The 25,632-nt window shown below is 45.4% G+C and overlaps 1 protein-coding gene and 1 long non-coding RNA gene across 14 annotated transcripts; one reads left to right on the top strand and one right to left on the bottom strand.

Annotated features, from left to right (window-relative positions):
- Nucleotides 1-394: 394 nt before the first annotated feature.
- Cipc (CLOCK interacting protein, circadian) lies at nt 395-21,018 on the bottom strand. 13 transcript variants are annotated; one of them, NM_001289431.1, is made up of 5 exons: nt 18,509-18,718; nt 12,755-13,015; nt 5,931-6,031; nt 5,318-5,487; nt 395-3,979 (listed from the first exon to the last, which is right to left on the bottom strand). In NM_001289431.1, exons 4-5 carry the CDS (start codon nt 5,450-5,452, stop codon nt 3,092-3,094), a joined length of 1,023 nt encoding a protein of 340 aa, NP_001276360.1. In that variant the 5' UTR covers nt 5,453-5,487; nt 5,931-6,031; nt 12,755-13,015; nt 18,509-18,718; the 3' UTR covers nt 395-3,091. The 13 variants fall into 13 exon arrangements, 12 of the variants coding, with proteins under 12 accessions (NP_001276360.1, NP_001276358.1, NP_001276361.1 ...); NM_001289429.1 differs by having other exon boundaries at nt 12,828-13,015; NM_001289432.1 differs by lacking the exon at nt 18,509-18,718 and adding an exon at nt 18,260-18,416 and having other exon boundaries at nt 12,828-13,015.
- Gm32934 lies at nt 18,421-24,766 on the top strand. Its single transcript, XR_003950103.1, has 2 exons — nt 18,421-18,593; nt 24,054-24,766. It is a non-coding gene; the product is annotated as a predicted gene, 32934 (long non-coding RNA).
- Nucleotides 24,767-25,632: the final 866 nt, after the last annotated feature.

The raw sequence follows: 25,632 nt of genomic DNA, 5'->3' as shown, positions 1-25,632 counted from the left end.
CTCTGCTGTATTAAGAACTTCAGCTAACGTGGCTTTATTTCATCCCAGTACACAGCCATAGCCGTTCTGCCATTTCAGAGTTCTCTCTGACGTGTCAGATGGAGGAAGCCACTGCATGGCCTTCTTGTTCCACCACCTCCTGCATTAAAACCCTGCCAGCTTGGCAGGCTACTCAGGCCACTACACACAGCATTCAGTCTTCAATATTCAGCAGCCGACCCCAAACAACACAAGGCAATGCTTGAAACTTCCAGGGTTTCTGAGGCAGTGGGATGGAGGGCAGTGGTTCTAGGGGTGGCACCCAGGGCATCACACACCCTAGGCAAGCACTCTACCCATGGCTATAGGCCCAGGCCTTAAAATTTTTAAGCAGTTACAAAGCAAATAGACCAAATTGCTTTCAAGTAAGTGACTTTTATTTTTTTCTTTGACATTTCACAGTCAATTTCTACATAACTTCACACTTAGAAGAATTCACATTTGGTAAATAGTCTCTACCCTAAGGAGGATATGGCTAAAAAGCCACTTCCGTATGTGTGTAAGAGTAACTTGTATGCTGAAGGAATCATACTAGAGAAGAAAAGTCAGAGGTACCACAATCAATAAGAAAACAGTAAATTACAAACGACAGCAAGTTCTAGAGCCAATCTCAGCCAGGAACCTTTCTAAATGTGTTTCAATATTGCCAATACAAAGGTACTCCTGTGGGTTGATCCGAGTTAAAAATCAACTTCTCACCTTGGGGAGGCAGCAGTCCTACATAACGCTTCGTAAGAGCTCATACCATGCAGAGGCCTCTGCTACTTACAGCCTTGGGCAACCAATGAAGACTCCTCCAGTCCACTCAGGACTTCCTCCAAGTGCTGGTCTGGCCTCTGGCCTCAAAGGAGTGCTCCTTCTAAGATCTAGCTTCTCTCCTGGAGTCCACCTGCTTCCAGCTGCACCAGGAACAGAGCGCTACGCTAACAGCCTAGAGACTTGCAGCTGTGCCTCTAAGATCACAGAGGAGCAGTGACTGGGGGTAGAGGTGGGGGGCGCTAACCCTCCCACCACTCGGCAGCGAGGATCCATGGTGGCTTTCATCATCTTTCATGGGGACAGGAAGGGAAATAAAAACCCAAATCTAAGAAGAGGAGACCAAGAGGCTTAGAGCACTAGAGGGCTTTTCCAGTGGAGTAATATATTTGGCTCCCAGCAAGTGCTTCCAGCCTTCTGACACGCGGTAAGCCTCACGGTGGTGCCCAGGCTGCTCTGAATGCACCTGTCTCTACAGCTTTCCTGCCAAATGTTCTGCCACAAAGGCCGCTTCCTAGTGGGGTGCAGAATGTCCACCATACCATGCAGATTCGGGGGAGCACAGCACGAGGAGCCAAGCCTGCCCAGAAACGCCGACTCTGATTTTGGAAACTTTCAGAAAGCAAACAGCAGGTAACAGTTCTATGTTAACCAAAGAATAGAGATTTTACCAAGTTGATTATTTTTAAACCAATCATATCTAAGTCATATATCTTTATGAACAGAGTAGAGCCAACCTGAGTCTTATACTTTTTAAATTATGTTAGAATCACAACCAACTCTGTAATAAATGGGATCCTTTAACTCCTGACCTACTAAAGCCCCCAAGAACATTTATTCTCTCTGCAGAAAAAGATACTGGTCAAAAAAAACCAAGTTAATTCATAAAGAACAAAGATTTCCAGGAGGATGAAAATTATAACAGAGGATACAAGCCTTTGGATCGTTACCATTTAGACACTTCGTTACCGGCACAGGGAAACCGAAGACATGGAGACTCCTCAGGCTCTTCACCCTAAGACCCGCCTCTGAGAGGGACACCACACTTCAGCTCTGCTGCCCACATCTAACACCAGATGCAAGACCGCTCCACGGCAGCCCCATCGTACAGGGCATGCGTGAGAACCCAATGTGAGAACAGGGAAGGATCCTTTCTGATTGTTGTGGCCTTGGGTTTTATTTCATTTAAATGTATAACACAATCATTTTTCCCTCACAGAAACAACTGGGAGAGGCACAGACAAGAGACAACAGAGGGTGGACTTACACGAGACCCTGAGGACCCACTGAAGTCATCTCAAGCTTTTGATTGTTTTACCTTGTTTTGATGTTGATGATAGCTTGTAATTTTAATTTTAGATTAGTTTATTTATCGTGTGTGTGCGTGTGTGCACATTTGATGGACAATCTGCAGTAGTAAATTCTCTTTCTCTCATGTGGGTTCAGGGGATCAAATTCAGGTCACTGGCAGCAAGCACCTTTCCTCACTGAGCCATCCTGCAGCCCCATCTCAAGCCTTTTAGATAGTCTGTGCTATTTCAAGTATAAATGAACAAAACCTTCCAGCTAGTGACCAAAAATGCTGGCTTCTTTGACCCTTAAATCAAAAAAGCAATTCATCAAATACAATTCCAGACAGTATTAAATCCATTCTATATGTTAAAATCTGAAGTATTGCCTACTTGTATAGGTGAGATCTAGTGTGTGGTCAGTGTGTGAGCCAGATGGCGTTGCCCTTTCCCCTTTAACTTTCTCGGGTAAGGAACAAAGCCTTAGGTGGTAAGTGCTTGCACCCAGGCACCTGCGCCCAAAGCACTTTAGGTTTCACTCACAGGCACAAGGCCTGGTAGATGCAAACGTATCCTCGTCTCTTTCTCTGTGACTAACATACTTGAGGGAGGACAGTGAAGGGATCCTTAGGTCACCTACTCCTTGGTTGGACAAGTGTCACTGTGTACACTCATCCATGTCACTGTTCCCTGACCCTGGACAGTGAGGAGGAGGATGGGAAGGAACAGCTGAAAGACACACACAGCCATCTCTCCCTTGTCCCAAGATCCAGCTAAGTGCCTGCAGGTCAGGGAAAAGGGACTCACAGATACTTCCAGCTGGAGTTCCTCAGAGGAACTTAACACACTTAACCTGTGCACGGACCACAGACTAAGACAACAGCCAGGGACTGGCACGTGGCTTTGTGGGTGAGTTTAGAAAGAAAAGCTCTTAAATAGGCTGTGGAAAACAAGGGTAGTTGTAATAGTAAAGGAGTTAACTCAAATAACTGGAAAATGTTTCTGTGCTATACGTCTGGGTGATCAGACAACGTGTCTAGGTCACTGCCTGAATGACTGGACCCAGATGTTAGTGATGCCTGCAACTTGGCCCATGCCTGAGGAGCCCTGCTCTTGGTGGCCTCTATAAACATCTGGGTTTGCTCCTTCAGCTGGTCCAGCTCTGCCTGAGTTGCTTGGTTCTGACGAATCAACTCCTTGGTTTTCAGAGTGATCTCCAGCAAACCAGACTTGTGGAGGACCACTAAGGTATTCTGAAAGCGCCTATGCTTGTTCTGCCTCTGCTCGGAGAAGATGTCTGGGCTGCGGCAGAGGTGCTCCGCAGCCCACAGAGGTGAAGTGTAACTGGCTGACAGTGGGGAGAGAGGGGAGCTGCTCTCTAGGCCATGCAGAGTGCTGTCTGACGCACACACAGGGCTGGCGGGCGAAGCCAAAGTCAGACTGGGAGCTTTAGCCACATGGCTGCTGGACACAGGCTGAAGAGTCTGTGGACTTCCGCCAGCCCCAAGGGAGGGAACTCCTTGCAGAGTGGAGTCCTCAGTGAGTTTGGAGCTGGGTGGGGCTGGAGTGGAAGGACTGGATAATACTCGGCCAGTCTTGGCTGGCTCACTGGAAGACAGGCTTGGCCCCGGTCTCTCCGTGCAGAGTTTCTTCGATACCCCACTTGTTCCTCTGTCTTCTGAATTGAGGCCCCTCTTGCCTGGGTGGGGGGCTATTTTGGTATAAGAATTTAGAATGGGCAAGTAGTTTCTGGATTCTGACTTTTTCTCACCAGTCTGGCATGAGCTGACAGGAGATGGCACAGGTGGATGAAGGACAAAGAGCTGTGGCTGCGCTGAGATCACTTCAAAGGAGGGCTGGACAGTCCAGGACTGAAGCTGGGAGGAGCTGCTGCCCTGGAAACAAAGGGAGAGAGCAGCTGCATCCACAATGGGTAGGTGCAGCCTCCAGCTTCCACGCAAGGCGAAGGAGGAGGCTGCTCAGCTATGGCTGTGTTTCCCTCATACACAGGGGAGCCCTTGTTGAGAACAGGGGGAGGTGGCCTGATTTCCACTTATATCTGCATCATACTTTAAAACAAAAGAAAGCAAAAGCAAAAACAAACACAAAACTTTTTCCTAAGGGAAAACCTGAGGAAAAATCTGGGGAGTTTATTCTTTTTAAATCCCATCTCTGTATGTGTGATGTGCCTGTGAACGAGTGTGTGCACACTAGTGCAGTAGATCCCCTGGAGATGGAGTTACACGTGGTTGTGAGCAGTCCAACATGGGTGATGGAACAAATCTTGGGTCCTCAGGAAGAACAAGTGCTCCTAACTGCCGAGCCATCCCTCCAGCCTGAAATGCCTGTTTTTATGAGCTATTACTCAGAAAAAGAAACTGGAGGCAGATGAAATAAAGGCACAGGTAAGGTCCAACTGAGGCAGTAAGATCAGAGAGTGTCGTTCCCTGGCAAGGTTAAAAGCTGCTGCAGCTCAGGCTGGTGAGTGCTGGCCTAACATGCTTGGAGCACTTTACTGGATGCCCAGCCCCACAGGATCCTGGCAGAGGTAGATGCCTATCATCTCAGCATCCAGGGGAGAGAAGCGGGAACACCAAGAGCTCAAATCCATGCTCAGCTACACACGGATTCCAAGGTCAGCCTGAGCTACTGCAGACCCTGTCTCAAAACAAAAACTAAGAACTCCAAATGAAACCCACAAGTGACTCCATGAAGGTAGCTTGTCACTAGGCTTCCTATCTCCTGACAGCCAGCCAGCAATCTGACCAGCTGTCCTTCCTTTTGTCTCTCTGCTGGGGAAGCTACCTCACTCACTTCTGAATGTGGCTGCATGTTTTCAGTTCTCTCTCTCTCTCTCTCTCTCTCTCTCTGTGTGTGTGTGTGTGTGTGTGTGTGTGTGTGTGTGTGTGTAAGAGTGTGTATGAATTTCAGTATAAGTGTGTGTACATGTGAGCTCAGATGCCCTCAGGTCAGAGTAAGGCATGGTAGAATAACACACACACACACACACACACACACACACTCTCTCTTAAAAAAACTAAAGCTCAAAAAAATTTTTTAAATCAGAAAACAAGACCAAACAGCATCAGTAGCTGAAAGGCAACGCTGTCTCTCTCAGGACAGAAGTGACATCAGTGTGAGTCCCTCAGCGCGTTGAGAGGGGGTGTCTGCACGTGAGCACACGGGAGCTCGGACACTTTCATCTGCAGACTCCGGATCCCACGCCTCCTCACCTGCTTGACCAGCACGCTCTTCATGACGACCATAGGGGGCAGCGTGGGGAGGGCAGTGTCCGCAGCTTTGGAGGGCTGCCTCCGCTTGTCTTCTCTCTTGCAGCCCAAGGCGCTCAGCATGTCCTCTGACTCCATCTGCTCTGCGGAGCTCAAACATTCTGAGCTCCCATCTGGTGGGCACAAAAGCGGTCAGTCAGTTCACTTGAGCTATGGCTCATAACCCAACTCCTAAGGAGCCACAGGCTCCTTAAAACAGGAAGGAACAGCTGAGGTAGGTAAGTGTTTCTGTGGATGTTCTAAGGCTGGCAAGTTCACTGGCTGCTCAATAACTCTTTCCCACTCCACAGGTTTGACTACTCTGCTTGACTTTCTTCAAAACTCTTAGAGAGCCCTGTGTCAATCAGGGTTTGTTTGAAGGCAACAGTCACCAGATCTCAAAAGAAATTAGCCGAAGACTACAAAGTTAAATGGTTGCTTTTATTTTCTTGTTACATTTTGGATGGATGGATGGGGCGGGGTATGTGTGTCACTGCACATGCAGGGGACAGAGCACAGCCTGTGGGAGTCAATTCCCTGCTCCTAGGCTGTCAGCCTTGGCGACAAGTGACTTTACCTGCTGAGCCATTTCACCAGGGCCAGGTCATTACTTTAAAATCTGCTTTTGAGAAGTGGGGAGAAAGTGTAACACTCTTAGGTTCCGCAGAGGCTCTGGAACTGGAAGATACAAAATATAAAAAGCAAGGCCTACCAGGCAGGGGTGGCGCATGCCTTTAATCTCAGCACTCGGGAGGCAGAGGCAGGCGGATTTCTGAGTTCGAGGCCAGCCTGGTCTACAGAGTGAGTTCCAGGACAGCCAGGACTACACAGAGAAACCCTGTCTCAAACAAACAAACAAAAAACAATAAACAAAAACAAAGCCAATTAAAATTTTTATCCATGTTAAAATGAAAATATCTCTCTTCTGAATTTTCTGATATGAATGGTTAGTGATAACTGTTAGCAGAATCTACAGTCATCTAGGAGACAAAGCTCCAGGCATACTGTAAAGGACTACCTAGGTCAAGTTTAGCCTCTGAGAAAGTCTGTGAGGGATTATCAGTTAGGTTGACTGATGTGGGAAAGCCTGACTATAGGCAAGGATTCTTCCCTGACTACATACAAAGAAGGAAGTGCACAGAGCACCGACATTCACTGCTCTCTGCTCACTGACTGTGGGTGTGGGGGAGAAACTGCTTCAAGTCTCTGCTGCCTTGACTCCCCGGCCACGATGAACTCTAACTCTGAACTGTGAGCTGAAATAAATCCTTTTCCCATAAGTTGCTTTTATTGAAGTATTGTATCACAGTGATAGGAAAAGAAAACTTATGTCAGTTGTCAAAGCTAAGGCTACACTGTTCCTCTCTGTTGTCCCGGCCACCCTGTTAAGTACCTACTCTGCGGAAGTCCTGAACACATGAGAGCTTACTGGGGACCCTATACAACAGGGCACAAAAGGATGCTGTTATGGTTCGCACTTCAAATGTCTCCCACAGGCCCACACTTTCAATGCCTGATGCCCAGCTTGAGGCTCTGACTTAAAGGCACAGAGGTTTCAGCAGTGGGACTTGGCTGGTAGTTGGCTGGAGCAGGCCTTTTCACGTTACAGCAGGCTCTGGCTTGACCTGCTTTCTCTGCTCCTGGCCCACTGCTACACACCTCCACCTCCACAGATGGAGCTGCTCCACTGTAGCTTCCACCTCAAAGGACTGACACCATCTGAAACTATGACCAGCATAAACCTTCCTGTCGGGTACCATGGTTACCACCGAGATGGGAGACAGTACAGATATCCTCCCTACGTAAATTCCATATAAAAGGAATGCAAACCTTCTACAGAAGTATCTGGGACTACTCTAAATGCTCACCAAATATGTGGCTCAGTGGACAAAGAGTTTTCCTGGCAAGTACACAGCCCTGGGTTCCTTCTCAAGCACTATGTAAGCTAGGTCTGGAGCATACCTGTAATGTCAGCACTCAAAAGGAAGAAGCAGGAGGATCAGGAGTCCAAGAGAGAGAGACTGGGTGGGGTCAGAACAGATCAGGTATTGTGGCACATACCTGTAATCCCATCACTCAGAACGCTGAGCCTGAGAAGTTCAAGGCTAGCCTCAGTTACACACAGAATAACAGTCTCAAAAAAAAAAACAAACAAACAGGGACTGGACAGATGAATCAGTGGTTAAGAGCACTTGCTGCTCTTCCAGGAACCCACATAGGTGGCTCACAACCACTTGTAATTCCAGCTCCAGGGCATCCAATGACTTCTTTAAAAGACAAACAAACAAACAAACAAACAAACAAAGCTTCGGTATGTCAGAGTAATCTGAATGAGGCAAGATAAAAACGGTAAATGTATTTTGTACAGCTTGGCAAAAACTGATTGAAAGATATTTCTCAAAAAAAAAAAAAAAAAGAAAGCAAGAAAGCAAGCAAGCAAGCAAGCAAGCAAGCAAGAAAGAAAGAAAAGTACTTATCAACAGAGGTGTAATTCAAAGTCTAGTGACACTTATAAAACTCATGGCTGTTGGAGTCCTCCCCTTGATCCAAATGGCTACCTCTGATTAGGAACTTCTAGACTAGAAACAAGTGTGATTCCTGGACTTTGGAGTTGAAATGCATTCTACACATAATGAAACTAGGTGTTGGGTGCTGGAGAGATGGCTCAGCGGTTAAGAGTACTGACTGCTCTTCCGAAGGTCCTGAGTTCAAATCCCAGCAACCACATGGTGGCTCACAACCATCTGTAACAATATCTGATGCCCTCTTTGGAGTGTCTGAAGACAGCTACAGTGTACTTACATATAATAAATAAACAAATCTTTTAAAAATGTTAAAAACAAAACAAAACAAAACAAAACAGAATAAGACTAATTTAGCCGTTTCCTTTTGTTTTGCAAAGGAAAGTATGCAATACCAACAATGCGGTGCTCTAGTGATTCCAAATGTAGGGAAGCTACCAGAACACCCAGAATGTGGGACGGTCTATCAAACTACTGTCCTGTCTTGTTCAAAGGTGACAATGCCATAAAGAAAAGGAAAGAAAAGATGGACAGCTACTCTGGATTCAATAAGATTAAAAGGCAGGCTATCTTCATGCAGTGCACACTCAACTGGATGTTGGATCCAAAAGCCAAAAGATGAAGACAAATGCTATACTTCATTAGGATAACAGTTAGAGTATTCTACAAGGGTTGACTTTCTTGGGTGTGATGATGACATTATAATTACATGGAGAAATTTCTTTGCTTCTCGGGTTTAGACTAAAGATTTATTGATGAAATGCTAATTGTTTGAAGTTTAGTTACAGTGAAGCAATGTACACAGGGAGGGATGTAAATAAGACAAAATAGTAACTCCCTGTGGATCTGAAGAAAGTATCTTTCTGGTGGAGGATTCAATCACTTTTAGATAGATTTGAAATTTCTAGAAATAAATTTGGGAAAATAATTAAAATAGAAAACACACTCCATCTTGGTTTTGCAATTTTTTAAAAAATTTAGTTTATCTTCTGTGCATTGGTATGAGGCTGTCAGATCCATTGGAACTGGAATTACAGACAGTTATTAGCTGCCATATGGGTGCTGGGGATTGAACCTGGGTCCTTTGGAAAAGCAGACAGTGCCCTTAACCACTGAGCTCCCTCTCTCTAGCCCTAGTTTTGCAAATTTTACCAAAGTGCTTTTCAGCCTTTTGGCTAAGATCAAGTACAAATTTCATCATATCCAAGGTAGCTGGACTAACTCAGGTAGTGACCACCTCCTTGGAACCTGCCCCGAGCATGACCAGTAGCTTTCACTGGAGCCACCTTCTGAGACAGGAGTGAGGTGACTGTGTCACCACCTGTGTCTGAACAGCACAGTACTTACTAACACAACTGACTGACACAGTTAGACTGTAGAAGGGGGAGCTGAATGCCACTGGTCCTGGGAATTACAAACAGAAGGACAGTGGGTAAAGTCTGTTCTCTTCTTTGACTTCCCCAAGCGTTTAAACTTTCTCAATGAGCCTGCATTACCTGTATGATCTAGAAACAGAGCAAAAGCAAGTGTGATACTGAAAGAGAAAAAAAGCCCTCAGTGTTTTCCGGACCTTCAGCCTTGTTTTATAGACCCCACTTCCCAGGCCCTTCCCCAGCCTCAGTACCAGGCTCTCTAGGAGGGCCTAAATCTTCGCTAGTCTGGTGCTCCAGGTGAGCTCCAGGAGGCAAGCCTGCTAAGCAATACACTCAGAAAAGGAACCCACAGTGCTGCAGGCTGGCTCACCCTTCCCTAGACTGTCCTGGCCCTGGGTAGGACACTAATTCCTCTGTTCTAATCCCTGGGTCAGGGCTGTCCCTCTGTGAGTAATCGTCTATTTATAACTTAGCCTCTCATTCAGCATGCCTATGAGACAAGCATAGCAATCTTAGAAGGGAAGAGTCCTAGACTTCCTAACAGCAGCATTTCCTACTATAAATTAGTAAATCAGTAACATGGGTGGAACCTGGGTAGCACCTGGAGATATGTGTATGCCTGGGTGTAAATCTTCCCCTAGAAAAAGATCCATTCTCAGGATAGTGAGCCTGAGTCCCTCCATCCCCCTGAGACTCTACTGGGATAACACTGTTGGCACTAGTCGCCCAGTAGGGGTAGTTCAAGCCACTGACTACCTTCAGACCTAGAAATAAAAAAAAGAGTGTCAGCACAAATTTAAGAGGCTCATGGAGGGATGCAGCCAGCCCATTTGGGTAAGGCTCAGGACAGCTGTGATGGTTCATATATGTTTGGCTCAGGGAGTGGCACTATTTGGAGGTGTGTGGCCTTGTTGGAGTATGTGTGTCACTGTGGGCATGAGCTTTAAGACCCTACTCCTAGCCACCTGGAAGTGAGTGTTCTGCTAGCAGCCTTCAGACGAAGATGTAGAACTCTGCACCATGCCTGCCTGGATGCTGCCACGCTCATACCTTGATGATAATGGACTGAGCCTCTGTAAGCCAGAACCAACAAAATGTTGTCTTTATAAGAGTTGCCTTGGTCACGGTGTCTGTTCACAGCAGTAAAACCCTAAGACAGCAGCTAACAGTGAAAGTTGCTCTACTATCAATTTTTTTCTTTTTTAGTATTTATTCAAACATTTGTTTTTTGAGACCACATGAGATAGTGCTTCTGCCATCTATCTGTCATGGTGGAGACAGGAGGATGATTATGAGTTCAAGGCCTAGCTGGTCTACATAATAAGTTCCAGAATAGACAGACTACATAGAGAGACCCTGTCTCAAAAATTTTTTTTAATTTAAAAATTTTTAAAGAAAGAAAGAAGGGTTAGAGAGATGGCTCAGTGGTTAAGAGCACTCACTGCTCTTCCAGAGGTCCTGAATTCAATTCCCAGCAACCACATGGTAGCTCACAACCATCTGTAATGAGATACAATGCCCTCTTCTGGTTTGTCTGAAGAGTGACAGTGTACTAACATACATAAAATAAATAAATAAACCTTAAAAAAAAAAGAAAAAGGAAAGAAGAAAAGAAAAGAAAAGAAAAAAGAAAGGAAGAGAAAAGAGAAGGAGAAAAAAGAAAAGAAAAGAGAAGAGAAGAGAAGAAAAAAGAAAAGAAAAGAAAAGAAAAGAAAAGAAAAGAAAAGAAAAGAAAAGAAAAGAAAAAGAAGGTAATACTAATGATAAATTTGTTTTGGGAGGTTTGGTTGTTTTGGTTGTTTTGTTTGAGACAGGGCCTCATCATGTGGCCCTGATGCCCTGGAACTCACTCTGTAGACCATGATGGCTTCAAACTCAAGAGATCCACCTGTCTCTGCATTCCAAGTCCTGGGATTAAAGACGTGTGTCACCATACCCAACTCAAAGATTTTTGTTTATTTTCCTGTGTGTGTGTGTGTGTGTGTGTGTGTGCCTGGCTGCTAGTCTGTCTGTATATACATGCACCATGTCCATGCACAAGCCCTCAGAGACTATGAGGGGTGTCGGATCTCCTGGAACTAGAGTTACAAGTGGCTATGAACTACCTGACGTGGGTGTTAGACACTGAACCCATGTCCTCTACCAGAACACCAAGTATTCTTACCTGCTGACGAATCTCTCCAGCCCCCTGTTCTACTTTCTTATCTCTAATAAGAGTTTACAGTTGGGTCAGGTAGCTCATAGTCTAAACACAAACTATAGTTATTAGGAAAAAGTTAGAAGGAAAGGCCTTTTTTTAAGTATAGCAAAATTACTTTCTAAGCCGGTGTTATCTTAACTTACTACATAAAGAAGGTTCAGCCAATGACAGGCCATATATATGATAATGACTATACCATATAACCTAAGTATATAACAGACTATATCATCTAGGTTTAGGAAAGCACACCCTAGGGTTCACATAAGGATAAAAATCTATGAGGATCAGCTTCTCATTACATAATACATGACTGGTTTACTTCTAACTGACCTTCACACTGTTATATGGAAACAAGATGCACTAGAAAACTTTTTCCCTGTCATATAAAAGAAATTAACATAACAGAATTCTGAATGTTTTTAAAAACACTTGTCTTTGAGACAGGATCTCCTATAATTCAAACAGGCCTTGAACTCGTATGTAACTAAGGACAACATGGGACTTCTGATTTGAGGCTGGAGAAATGGCTCAGTGGTTAAGAACACTGACTGAGCCGGGCATGGTGGCGCACGCCTTTAATCCCAGCACTCGGGAGGCAGAGGCAGGTGGATCTCTGAGTTCGAGGCCAGCCTGGTCTACAGAGTGAGTTCCAGGACAGCCAGGGCTACACAGAGAAACCCTATCTCGAAAACAAAAAACAAACAAACAAAAAAAAAAAAACACTGACTGCTCTTCCAAAGGTCCTGAATTCTAATCCCAGCAGCCTCATGATGACTCACAACCATCCACAATGAGATCTGACGCCCTCCTCTGGTGTGTCTGAAGATAGCTACAGTGTACTTACATATAATAATAAATAAATCTTATTAAAAAAAAAAAAAACAAAAAACACAGGAACTTCTGATCCTCCTGTCCCGACCTTGTAGTGATGGGATTATAGGCACAGTGCGCTGCCACATCCAGTTTTATAAAGTGCTGGGGTCCAACCCAGGGTCCTGAATACTAGGCAAGCACCCCACAACTGAATTACAGTCCCTGTCCATGGATAACATTTTTTTATAGTAGCTACAATTTGAAATGTAGGATTAAAAGTTGAAAACCTAATTGAAAAAGGATATCAAATTATTTTTTCAAAATTAACTCCATGGTGCTGTGAGACAGATAGACAGACAGACAGACAGACAGACAGATCATAAGATACTACAGAATAAGCACCACTATCACCCTCGTTCTCAGAATTACTATTCGTAAGAGCTCGGGTAGTTATTTATCCTGGGTGTGAAAGCTTCTTGTCTTTCTTACACACCTGAGTTTCGGGGAGGAAGGTTCTCACGCACACCATTCAGTCAAAGCATTAGGAAGAGTAAGCTATGGTTAACCTGAGAAGCCAGAGTCCTTGTCTGAGTCAGCTGCCACCACGCCAAGTGGTCGCGCTAGCTTCTTCATCTCCGTGCCTCGGCCTGGCTTGGCGGACAGTCTTCTGGGGCTCTCTCTGGATGGGATTTTCCTCTCCATGTCTAAGATGGCCGGAAGACGGAGCACAGGTACTCTTTGCATATGGATTACTCTGTGAAAAACAACAATTACATAAGAAGTCATTACCTGGAGCATGAACGAGGTGAGCCAAATGGTGAGGAAAGTAAGGGCAAAGAACGCTAGCCTCACCCACTTCAGCTGACCAAGCTTCAAGTTTACCAAACAGAATGCTTCCCACCCAAAGGCGTCTCACCGTCCCCTTGCTGCCCTCTAATCCCATTGCAAATTCAAGGCACGAAACCACATTCAGTGGAAGCTTTGTGAGCTGCTAACAAAGGGACATTTGATTAGGCTTTTTGAAATGGGTAACGAAATAAACTCACCCTCCTCCCTGAGGAGAGGAGAGGTAACATCAACCAGTAAGGCATGCTTTCCCAGTACACATATGTGGCTTGTCACCTAGTGCCACCACTCAACAGTACAGCGATTCTCAAATAAACCTGTCAGTTCTTAGAATAAAGTACTGAGCAGAGTACACCAATAGCACACTCACACACACTCACACACACAACAGATACATACACATACACTCACACACAGATACATACACACACACTCACACACACACACATACACATGTACACACACAGATGCATACACACACACACAGAGACATTACTTCAAAAGCCTTTTTTACATTTATTTTATTGGTTTATTTTTGTGTGCACACATACATGTATATGAGCACACATGTGCCGTGATTCACGTGTAGAGGTCAGAGGACAACTGACAGGAGTTGGTTATATCCTTCCACCTCGTAGGTCCTGTCAGCCAGCAAGCACCTTTACCTGTTGAACAATCTCTCTGGCCCCATCCACCATGTTTTTTTTGTTTGTTTGTTTTGTTTTGTTTTTAAATTATTATATGTAAGTACACTGTAGCTGTCTTCAGACACACCAGAGGAGGGCATCAGATCTTATTACGGGTGGTTGTGAGCCACCATGTGGTTGCTGGGATTTGAATTCAGGACCTTCGGAAGAGCAGTCAGTGCTCTTACCCACTGAGCCATCTCTCCAGCCCCCCACCACTTTTTTTTAATGATTTATTCTTATTTTATGTGCATTGGTGTTTCCCCTATATGTATGTCTGTGTGAGGATGTCAGATTTCAGGGCTTCTGGAAGAGGGCTCTTAAAACCTGAGCCATCGCTCTATCCTTTATATGCTTTTTGACTTAAATAATACAACAAACAAACAAACAAACAAAACAAAACCAACAACAACAAAACCATTTACAGGCCTGAGGTATAGTTCAGTGGTAGAGCACTTACTTGGTATGTTTAAAGCCTAAGTTTGATCCCCAGCATGACCACATAAAAGCAAAAACTTTTATGTACACACAACATATTTTTCAAGTGCTTACTCAGGAAGAATTGTGAGAGGAGGTAACTGGGAAGGGGCAGTAAGCGGACTGTAAAGTGAAAAAGTAAAATAATAAAAAAAAAGTTGTTAAATGTAAAAAGCACTTAAAAGGGGTTGGGCTAGAAAGATGGCTCAACAGTTAGGAGCATTTGGCAATCTTCCAGAAAACTCAGGGTTGAGTCCTAGCACACACATGGTGGCTCTCAACAACTGGATGTTAACTAAGGAGCAGTGGGATTGGTGGCGCTCACCCAGAACTCAGGAGGCAGAGTCAGGCAGATCTCTGAGTTTGAAGCCAACCTGGTCTATATAGTGAGCTTTGGGCCAGCCAGGGCTACCTAGCGAGATCCTGTCTTAAAAACAAGGGACAGTTCAGGGGTAAGAAGAGAGGGTACCACCGAGGAAAACAATAATGATGGAACTGGGTAGGAGAAGAAAAGCCCAGAAATTACTGAATTTACAATCCACTCATGACTCCACGCAGCTGCCCTGAGTAAAACCACACACCTCAGCTAAGTGGCACTGTCCCTGGAACATCCCCAAGCGCCACGCCTGAACATTTCTGCTAGTTCAGGACCTCGTGAGAAACACTGGAGCAAAGACTCATGGTACAATGAGGAGACACGAGTCCATGCGCTCTTGAGCAACCTCTTACTCACATGCTTATAGACACTTGCAGTGGACTAAAGGGACGCAAACTGATCTGAAGGGGAGGAAACTCTAAATGCGACTCCAAGTAAAAGTCATTTTGTTCCACATCTAACTCATTTGCGGTCTGTCAGATCATATCATGGGACTCTCCCACCAGTCACATGCTTAACCCTCCACAAGCAATGATAAACAATGACACTGCCAGATCCTACAGCACACCATGCAAAGCACCGTCTCTTTGTTTGACAGCTAGGATGTTTGATAGCCCAGACGATCGTTTAAAAAGCAGATGGAGATGTAAAGCTGCATCTCTAATTAAAGCAGGATCCCTGTGTACGAAACCTGACAAGTGTGCACAGGGTCATTTTCCTAAAAGAATGCTGTGACTGAATAGAGTCTTCTTTAAAATGAAACTAGAAGTGGCTTCCGCATGGTATTCAGACCACTGAGGGTCTGACCTGCCGTTGATCCAGATTAGAAGGGCAGGTCATGGCAGTTGCGACTAAGAATCTGAGAAAATGTCACAATATCTTACTAAACAGAGTACTTTACAGGCATTTTAGAGAAAGCATCCCAATTTAGTATCTATGATTCTGTCACAAGACTATGAAGGGTTATTAAGATGTTAGCTATTAAAATGCAGTCAGTGGAGCTACAGAAAAACACTTAGAGATTTACTCTGGTTCACAGGGAATTTATAGAATATTGACTGCAGAATCAAAACACTAAAACTTTGACAAACCCGTTAAATTCTAAAACTTTTTATCCTGGGGAATTGGTGGCATTTTAGAAGAAAAACAAAACCCACACAGCCGACTCTGAAATGGTAAAGTGTCTATTTTAGATGCAAAAAGATTAAAAATATGAGAGTCTCTGTTTTTGATAAAGTTCTGCTCAAGCAGAAAAAAAGCTTTAGTGTTCCAGCCGAGGAGGCCCATGTGAGAAGAACAGAGAGCTACACACACCTCTCTTCTTTTGGAGGAAGTGGGCTCACATGCAGCACACCAGAGGAAGCCCTGGGCAGACAAACAGAGAGGTGCTATTTCCCACCAGCACCCCTTAAGACAGTGTACAGTAAGATTCATCGTGGGAAATTAGTCAATGCTCACATAAACTGGTAGAGGATGACATCTCGGAAGTGCGCTTCACGGCACCGGTTGATCACTGCCACGTCTCACGTCTTACATTACAGTCAGCATTGCTCTCTAGAGCAGCCGTTCTCAATCTGTGGGCCCCTAGCCCTTTGTGGGTCAGAACTGTCACAGGAGCCACGTTAAGTCAGAGAACACAGATATTTACACTGTAATTCATAACAGTAGAAAAATTAATTATAAAGTAGCAGCAAAAATTATTTTGTGATTGGGGGTCACCACAACATAAGGAAAGTGTCAGGAAAGTTGAGGACCTAGAGTCCTTGGTTCTATCTCTATTCTGTTAGGAAGGTCGAGAATCAGTGCTCTAGAACCTCAGAGTCCTTAATTCTATATCTCTAGTCTGTTAGGAAGGTCGAGAATCAGTGCTCTAGAATCTCAGAGTCCTTGGTTCTATCTTTATTTTGTTTTCAACTTTGCAACAGACTTGTGAGATAGTCAGAGAATAATAAATTTTAACAAACCTCAGTTCAGCAGAGTCTCTGGCAACCCAAGCAGTTTAGTAGTCACCAAACTACCTGAACAACTTGAAGGTCAAGACTGCATTTTCAAAGACTGTGATCACCTCAAGGTCTAATTATCAGGTGTGGTCCAATATATCCCTTAGTCTAAGATGAAACCATAGGGACAAGCATACCAACCAAGTTAAAAGCTGGTGGGACCCACAATCTCTGGGGAGTTTTGAGTTTGGGATGAACAGGCCGATCAAAGGGTTAAGAGGAGAGGCTGTGACACACAGCGTTTAGCACTCTCCTTTTATAGCTACTTGGCAACATTCCTGAGAGCTCACATTCCCTTTAAATGTGTCACGTGTATGACATGCGTGCAGAGAGGTGTGAGGTGAAAGCCCAAGCAAAGGCTTACATATAATAAAGCAATAAAGCCATAGAAAGTGAATTTATCAGCCATAAACCCGTGAAGAACCTCAGTTAGAACCACAAATGTATTGCTAGGTTTTCTCTGAAGTCGTTTTTTCTTTTGATCTGCATTTTCTGAAATGCCATTCCCGGAGAATGTGTATTTTAGTGGTGGAAATTTCACCTACCATGTCTATTATTCATATTCTCCTTCACACTCCTTCTCGTTCTCAAAACTGGCTGAAAAAAGTCATGTCTCGGACCCTGCCCTATTCCATACAGTTTCCCACGGCTCTCTCCTTCTTCGCCTTTCAAGGGGGCCATGTGATTAGTAGAAAACGTTCTCAGATCACTTCAAAAAGGGGGCTCGCAGTAACAGTGCCCACCTATCCATTCGCACCAGCCCACAGGACATCTGCGACAGGCAGCATGGGCACCCTCCAGACATCAACGAGCCTGCCAACTCAACTCAGCAGGGCAGAACTGGGCAGACCCCAGGACTATGCTGTGACTGGCATACCACCAGTCACCAGGGCAAATGCCCAGGTAATGCCTACTGCCAGAACTTGGGCAATAAACAGAGAGCTTGGCTCTGTGGCCCTGGGTCCAGATCAAAACTGTCCTGCCCACCCACTAACCATTGACTTCTTACTTGGCACAAGCCACCTTCTTCCTCGCGTCCCCATCGTTGGCACCGCGCCTGGCTAGCCAACCAGCCAGGAGAAATGACCAGTAAAAGTAGGCGACCGCAGGCCTCTGCAATAGACGGTGCACCTGTGTCTGGCTCCTAAACGAAGGACCGGGACACTCACTCGGTAAACAACCCTCGTGCCCACCGACCAGCCCATTCATAGACGCCTAAGGCCTTCAGGTTCTCCTCCGGCGGGAGCAATGGTATCCAGGGCCAGGCCAAGGCACACATGCTCGAAGGGACTCATAGCACTTGCCCCTCACACAAACCCGGTCCCTACACACCGTCTGTGCCTCACTCCAGATTCCCTTCCCCACACCAGGCCCGACCCTCATAGCAAACCAACTAAAAGGAAACCAGGAATGGCGCGTCCCTCTGCTCCCAATTTTTGGCGCCCCCGTACCCCCCAAAGTCCTGATTCTTCCCTTGGGCCCACTTCGCTCTCCTTCCTCCTTCCACCTGCTCCCACCTGCTTTTCTTGGTGCTCCCAGTCCCAACCTCTCAGTCTCACCCCCATCCCAGACTCTCCCTGTGCCCGGAGCCTAGCGAGCCCTGCCTTTCTCACCTAAGGGCCAGGGTCGCCGCTCCATGACCAGCCCGGCGGGTTAGCAGGCGCATGCGCGAGCCGGTCCCCACGACTCCATGACAACCTGGTATTCGCCGGGTCTCGAGCTATCCCCGAGGCCTCCCGCCCATTTCTCCTCCCTCCGCCTCCACGACAGCTTTCGCCAGTCACGTGGCCCGGCTCGGCCGCCCCAGCACCATGGAGACTGCACGCTGTGCTCCTAGAAGGGCACTTGGAGGCCCGCCTCACCTCGCCGCTCTAGCGGGAAGGCCGCGGAGCACCGAGGAGAGGGCGACGCTCTCCCCACAGCGATGCTCCTCTCGATGGTTGGCACGTAAGGCTTCGCCGCCATCTTGTCCGGTTTTTCGCGTTATTGTGTGGAGGGCAAGGTCTCACGATTGGGTTTCAGAGGCGTGGGTAGTGGCTTGTAGCCACACGGCAGGAGTTGGGACTCACTGAGGGGAAGCCGCTCTCGGGGTGTGTCCCCTTGACGCCGTTAGGGGTGGGGACCGGACCTGGACCCGCCCGGCTGCGGCGTCCGGCATGGGAGGACTCGCGCGGACTGGCAGCCGGGCGCGGTGTCCCGGCGGCTCACTCACAGTTTTTTGCTACGCTTGTCGCCTGGTTTGATTTCCTGTCGATTCCCCAGACCGTGCACCAGGACTAGAAGCAATTGAATATTTTAATGAGATGATTTCGTGCATTTTGATGTTTGGTTGGCTTTGCCCCCTGCAGCGGGCAATGTCAGGTTTTATAGACGATGTCCCATGCCCAGCCCTGGAGAATTGCCCCTCGAGCACGCTGAAGGGAAAGGGAATGGCAAGATGAGCGTAATCTCTAAGGGAAGTGTTTCACAACGAAAACCGAGCGAGATTAGGTTGCTGACAGTTTGGGAGCTGTTTCTGGAGCTGCCCAAGTCTCTCCAACCCCGTACTCCAAGAAAAGCTGTTAAAATTCAGTAAAATGGGGGTGTTACGTTTTCCAGACGTATTGGCAGCATTACAAGAACTCAGTGGCCACCTACAGCTAATGACTACTTGATTGGACCGCGAAGATGATCTCACGGCAGAAAGTTTCGTTGCACCTTGCCGATGTAGATGGCAAAATGGCCCTGCATTGGTAATCCGAGCAGCTTAAAGGTCATAGCTAATCACATTATTCATCCAAACACAGATAATCCTAATGCATTAGTGAGAATGAATGTACTTGTTAGCATAAGCCCTCCCAACAAGTAGTAGATGAATGCCTACACATTGTAAGGCTGCTGTTTGGGAGATGGAGGGAAGGAAAGCAGTGGCTAACCATTATTAAGTGGTTAGGAGCCTGTAGTTTTAGATGCGTTTTCCTCAGGACATCTCAACAATTGTAGGACATAGGTGCTGTTTCCTTTCGTTTATAAATGAGGGAAGTAAGGTTTATGCCCTTCACACGGCTAAACCTGAACTCTTAACAGGGAGACTGGCTGCTCCGAACTAAAATGAGCCTTGCTCTCAAACACCTTAAAAATCAAACACATGAAATGAATGGTCTGATGACCAACAGGAGAGAATGTAAGTGCCAGAAAAGTGAACAGATCAATAAAAGCAAAGGAGAAAAAAAAATTATTCAGCTCTAGTCATTGTTGGAAGAAGAAGAAGGAAACCAGGTAAAATTTTAAGCACAGATAAAAGTTGGATTTACAGTCACAGAGATGAGATAATATAGGCTGAAAAGAACAAATGAAATAAGCAGAACCATGAAGAATGGCTTGTCTTGAACTGCAAAAAGGAAAATAAATCAGATTTCCCTTGCATAGGAGGGGATAGCCATTCTGTATCAACTACTTTGAATTTTACATATATCAGTAGTGTTTATGGATAGACAAATTTATGATGATTTTACTCTATAATTCTATATGAAGAGGTCAATGAAAGTAGATAATTGTTAGGTAGCCAAATCATTTTTTTTTTCTTCCTTTTTAAAACTGATATTCCAGGGTTGTAAATTGGCACCTGTATGGATAGATTACTGTGGCCTGAGGCCTGTAGTCATCGTTCAAGGATTCCTGTTTGAGCTAAGGGCCCTGTGGTGAAGAACAGAGTTTGAAACAGGATTCTTCTGGCTTTCGGGTCTTACCGATTTGAGTCTTCCCCAGAACTGCGGGAGACTCAAGACCTATTTTGCCAACATCATTTCCAGCAGGGGGAGACATGCCACCTTAGATGCTGCATTGAGATTAGGGAAGAGATTCTCCTTGTAAGCCAAGCTGAATCAAACAGCAACTCCTTCCAGTCTACTTCAATAAACTATCACCTATCCACAGCAGCATTTGACTTCTTAGTCCCATGTAAGGTAACATGAAGAGTTAGTCATGTATGTATGTAGTATATATGTGCATTTATTTTTTAATTAGTTTTCCCTTTTTCTATTTATAGGTAGAGTCTCTCTATGTAGTCCTGGCTAGCCTATTACTCACTCTGTAACATTAGGTGACCTCATCTCAAACTTTTAGTGATTGTCCTGCCTCTGCCTCCTGAATGCTGGAATTACAGACATGAGCTACTAGAAGTGGTATACCTTCAAATACTTATAAATAACAATAACTTTGTCCAGGCTTGGTGGTGCATTCCTGTAATACTAGCTACTTGAAAGACTGAGACCCAGGATAATTTGAGCAAAGGAGTTCAAAGCTACCACAGAGGTGGGGTCTGGGAAAGGACTTGGTGGTAGAGAGCTTACCTAGCATGCAACAGACCTTGGTTAGATCTCACTGCTAAGACAGAAAGGAAGGAAGGAAAGAAAGAAAGAAGGGAGGGAGGGAGGGAAAGAGAGAGAAAGAGAAAAAGAAAGAAGAAAGAAAAGAGAGAAAGAAAGAAAGAAAGAAAGAAAGAAAGAAAGAAAGAAAGAAAGAAAGAAAGAAAGAAAAGACAGACAGGAAGGAAATTGATAAATAAACTTGAATATTTGTTTAGTTTCTGTTTTTCCAAACAGGGATTAGCCCTGGCTGTCTTGGAACTAGCTCTGTAGACCAGGCTGGCCTGGAACTCAAGTCCCCCCTGCCTCTGCCTCTGAGTGCTGGGATTAAAGGTGTGCGCCACCACTACCTGGCACAAACTTGAATCTTTTTTTTAAAGATTTTATTTATGTATGTATTTATTTATTTAATGTATCTATGCTCTCTTCAAACACACCAGAAGAGGGCATCCGATCCCAGATGGTTGTGAGCCACCATGTGGGTGCTGGGAATTGAACTCAGGACCTCTGGAAGAGCAGTCAGTGCTCTTAACTGCAGAGCCATGTCTCCAGCCCATAAACCTGAATCTTAAACTGAAGCTGTTTTAATGGGAATGAAGGGAAGCCTCCAAAATATCCAGTTTGAAAGCCCAGCTTCTCTCAGTATCATTTTATCTTGGCCTCCCATTTACGTAGGATGAGATATATTTTCACAGTTTAAAAATTGGATAATTTCAAGCTGGTCATGGTGGCACACACCTTTGATCTCAGCACTAGGGAGGCAGAGGCTGGGGGATTTGAATCCGAGGACAGCCTGGTCTACTAAGCTAGTTCCAGGACATCCAGAGCTATGCAGAGAAACCCTGTCTCAAAAAACCAGAGTCATACAAAACTTTTCACATTCTCATTTCTCCAGTTTTACCAAGGACCTGTAAAAACATAAGGACTGGGTCAGTTCTTGGACCAGCATTTGAGAGCCAGAGACTTAAGTTTTCTGAACTTCCCGTGACCATCTGAAATACTCTCTAGTTTGAATCAATACCTAGCATTACCAACGCTGGCCAGTTCACAGAGCTTTCAAAGAGTATTTGATGGTGTGCTGGATACACATGCGCACTGGAGTGCCAGAGTCATACTGAGAGAACAGGCAGCTCTCCAGCCTGGACAGGCAAGAGAGACCCTGGTCTCACACAGACAGAGACATGAGCGGGTCGGAAGCAGAAGATTCATGGCCTCTCTCCCCACACCAGCCAAGTTTTCCTTGACTGGCGTTCATAGGTGGGAATCTGGACGAGCAGGATTGAGAAAAGGGCTGCGTTTAGATACAGTCAGGGGGTTAACCTTCAGGCACAGCTTTGAGGACACAGATACAGGGAACTCCTCCAAACAGCTAGCTTGCCTCCTTCCTCCTTGATGGTACTTTACATACCTTTCACACTCAAATACTCAGCTTCTAGTACCTAGAACATTCAGGGCCAACCTGAGCTATGTGAGACCCTGCAGAGAGAGAGAGAGAGAGAGAGAGAGAGAGAGAGAGAGAAAGAGAGGAGTGAATGAATGAAGGGAACCCCCAGTCCCGCTATTCTCACCAGAGTCATTTGTAGGCTCTTTGTTTACCATCCTGATCATTTATGCAAGAATGTCCTTAAAGAGCTGGTGAGATGGTTCAGAGGTTTAAAACACCGGCTGCTCTTCCAGAGGACCCCTGTTCAATTCCCAGCACCCATATACCAAATAGCTCCAAAGACTCAAATGTGATAGGCTGGAAGACCTTTTTCTTTTTAATGTGGGAGGGGCCAACCTTTTGAAAATTTGAATGAATAAGCCGCTCCTCTTAATTTAAATTCAAATTCACTATTCCTTCCTTAACATCAAAGAAGCTTTGAGACATGATAAAGCATTCATCCTCCAATGCTTTATCTTGCTTTCAACCCATTTCGAAGGCAGTTGATGGTGTCAAGACCCATGGTGGAGTGGATTCTTTACAAGGCATCTGTCTTTGGAGTCGCACTTCCTGGCAATCCTACTCAAACAAAGGAATTATTAAGAGGTCTTTTCTACGGGTGTGTAAAAAGTGTAGTCTGCTCACCCGGAACTTGGGTCTCTTTGTGGTTTCCAGTGTTCCTTTTAAGATTTAAAAAGCTGCTTTTATCTAGTGAAGCCTCATCCCAGCCGGAGCCAGGGGACAGGATCTGGAGCCCTCATTGAAGTGACAGCCACGCACATGCAGAATTGCAATGCTTTTGGTCTCAGGCTTTGTGGTCAGGGATAACAGGATCACCCGCAGGATCTGCCCACGGGGTGAATCCAGGAAAACTCACTGCAATGTCATGCACTAAGAGTTTAATGAGATTCTCCCTGCAGCAACTTGTGACAGGGCATGAGGATCTTCTCCAGCAGGAGTGACTGTGTCATTGGGTGCAGGTGTTCTTAGCTGTCCTTTACCTGTTGTCCCCTCATGTCAGATACAGCCAGGAAAGCACATGACAGGCTCATCTCTATTACACGGGGAATTACCAAGTGGTTGCCTAGCAACTCCCACAGAGCAATGTGGAATGTAGAGTGGTTGGCTCTCCTCTCAAGAACATTTGCATATTTCTCTTGGGTCTCTGGAAAAAAATAGGTGTATGTCTCCCCAGCCCTGAAGCTATTCAAATGGTCTTTTGTCTTTCCCTTCCCGGGCATTCAATCTACACTTCATTATCACAGTAAATGACAATTATTTGCTCCGGTTATTAATACTGCGAATGCATCAATCCAATTCAGTAAATACTCTCTTACTGAATTGATAGCATTCTGCACACTGTAAGGAATTATGAGGATGAACAACTGTGGCCCCTCTATTCAGTCAACTTGAAATTTGGTGTGGAATGGTGGGGAGCACTTACCTAGCACACACAACAAAATCCAGGGTGTGGTTCCAAGGGGGGAGTGAATAATGAATATAACTGCTTACATCTTTGATATGTATAGAAATTACTTGTTTACATGTGTGGAACAACTGTGTATATGTGAAATGACGGTATTTTTATTTAGGATAATTCCTTTGTGTTTGATCAAAGGATTTTTTTTTCCTTTATAGATTCCTGCCTTTCTAGCTTACAGATGCAATCAGTTCAAAAAGCTGTAATCAGTTCAAAATCACTTTTAAGACCCAGTGCCTATTGGAATCTAAATAATTAGCAGCTCTTAAAAGGCTCTTGTAGGAAAGTGCCACTGCCAGTGTCTGAGAGGATGGCGCCGCCCAGCCCGCGCCGATGCCACAATCTTTCTCTACAATTGCTGCTGGGTGCTCACAGCCCACACCTCTGTGTTACACAGTCCAGTTTAAAGGGTCCTCTTCTCGCCTTTCTTTGTCTGCTTTGGAGCAGCGTGACGACTGCCTCTCTGTAGCTAAGGAAGGTCTTCTGCTCCTTTCTGACTCAGAACAGCAGAGAAGGCTGGAGGGAGGTCTGCTGTGTCACCAACCACAAGGTGGTGACCCAAGAGTGCACATCAGCATTCCCAGGGGAACCAAAAGACTGCCTGGGCCAAAGGAGTAAGAAATGCCCGTATTGTATCCACGTGTTTCCCTAGAAACCCTGACGGGGAGGTTTGCAAAGCAAGTCTACAGACTGCCAACGTGAGAACCGAGTGCTTAGCATCATTTCATAAAACAAACCAACCAACCAACCTGAGACTGGAGAAAGCAGATCAACTCCTCAAACTTGTCCTGACCTCCACACTATGGCTATGGCATGTTCTTATCCACCCCGCCCCCAACACAAATAAATGAAATTTTTTTAAAAAAATGTTTTTTAAGTGGACCTGAGCAGATGCCATTGCCCTTTGATGCCGACACACCCTTAACTGCTTTAATCTATACAGTGTATGCCATCATTTGTCCAGCGCGTCTTCTCTTTCAGGTGAAATAACAACAACAAAATTATCTCAGAAGCCTGTATGGAGGTATATCTGGTTCATTGTCTGTTTTGTTCTAACACAGAACAAAAACCTATTTTCTCTCCATTCAGAAACCCCGAGGCTAGACGTCTCTAGTTGCTGCTGTGGGGATCATTCCTGAGAGATTCCTCCCTTTTAACTAAGGGGTCCTTCAAGTAGCTGGGGGCTGGGCAACCAGCTAGTGGGTGGGTGGGCTGTCCTGGATTATTCCACTCAGAAGGAGACTGCTTGTAAATTTATTTATTTACTTTAATTTGTATTTTTATTTTACATGTATGGGATATCTTGCCTACACGTCTATCTATGTACTGTGTGTGTGTGTGTGTGCGCATATGTGGTGTGTTCCCCTGGGAGGTCAGAAGAAGGCATAGGACCCCCTGGATCTGGAGTTTCAGGTGGTGGTGAGTGGCCGTGTGGGTCCTGGGACCACACCCAGGTCCTCTGGGAGAGGAGCTTGTGCTTGTAACTATTTATTTATTATCTTTTTAAAAAATATATTGTTTGTTTTGTTTTGTTTTTTAAGACGTGATTTCTCTGTGTAGCCCTAGCTGTCCTAGAGCTCTCTATGTAGACTAGGCTGGCCTCAAACTCACAGAGATTCTCCTGCCTCTGCTTCCTGAGTGCTGGGATAAAAGGAATGAAACACTACTCCTAGCAAGTATTTACTTTCTTAACTGGCTGGATTTAATGACACAGGCCTTTCCACCCAACACTCAAAC

Source organism: Mus musculus, chromosome 12 (assembly GCF_000001635.26).
Source record: "Mus musculus strain C57BL/6J chromosome 12, GRCm38.p6 C57BL/6J".
Lineage (NCBI taxonomy): Eukaryota > Metazoa > Chordata > Mammalia > Rodentia > Muridae > Mus > Mus musculus.
This window is presented reverse-complemented; position numbering and strand designations above follow the sequence as displayed.

Bases quoted from the DNA above. Each gene is read 5' to 3' on its own strand.
- Cipc (XM_006515710.3), bottom strand. From the start codon at position 17,855: ATGAATGGGCTGGTCGGTGGGCACGAGGGTTGTTTACCGAGTGAGTGT. The intron at 13,016-17,655 runs GTAAGAAGTCAA...TGTTTTTCACAG, and splicing joins AAGAAGGTGGCTTGTGCCAA to AGTAATCCATATGCAAAGAG. The intron at 5,488-12,827 runs GTTAACCATAGC...TGTGCCCACCAG, and splicing joins CAAGGACTCTGGCTTCTCAG to ATGGGAGCTCAGAATGTTTG.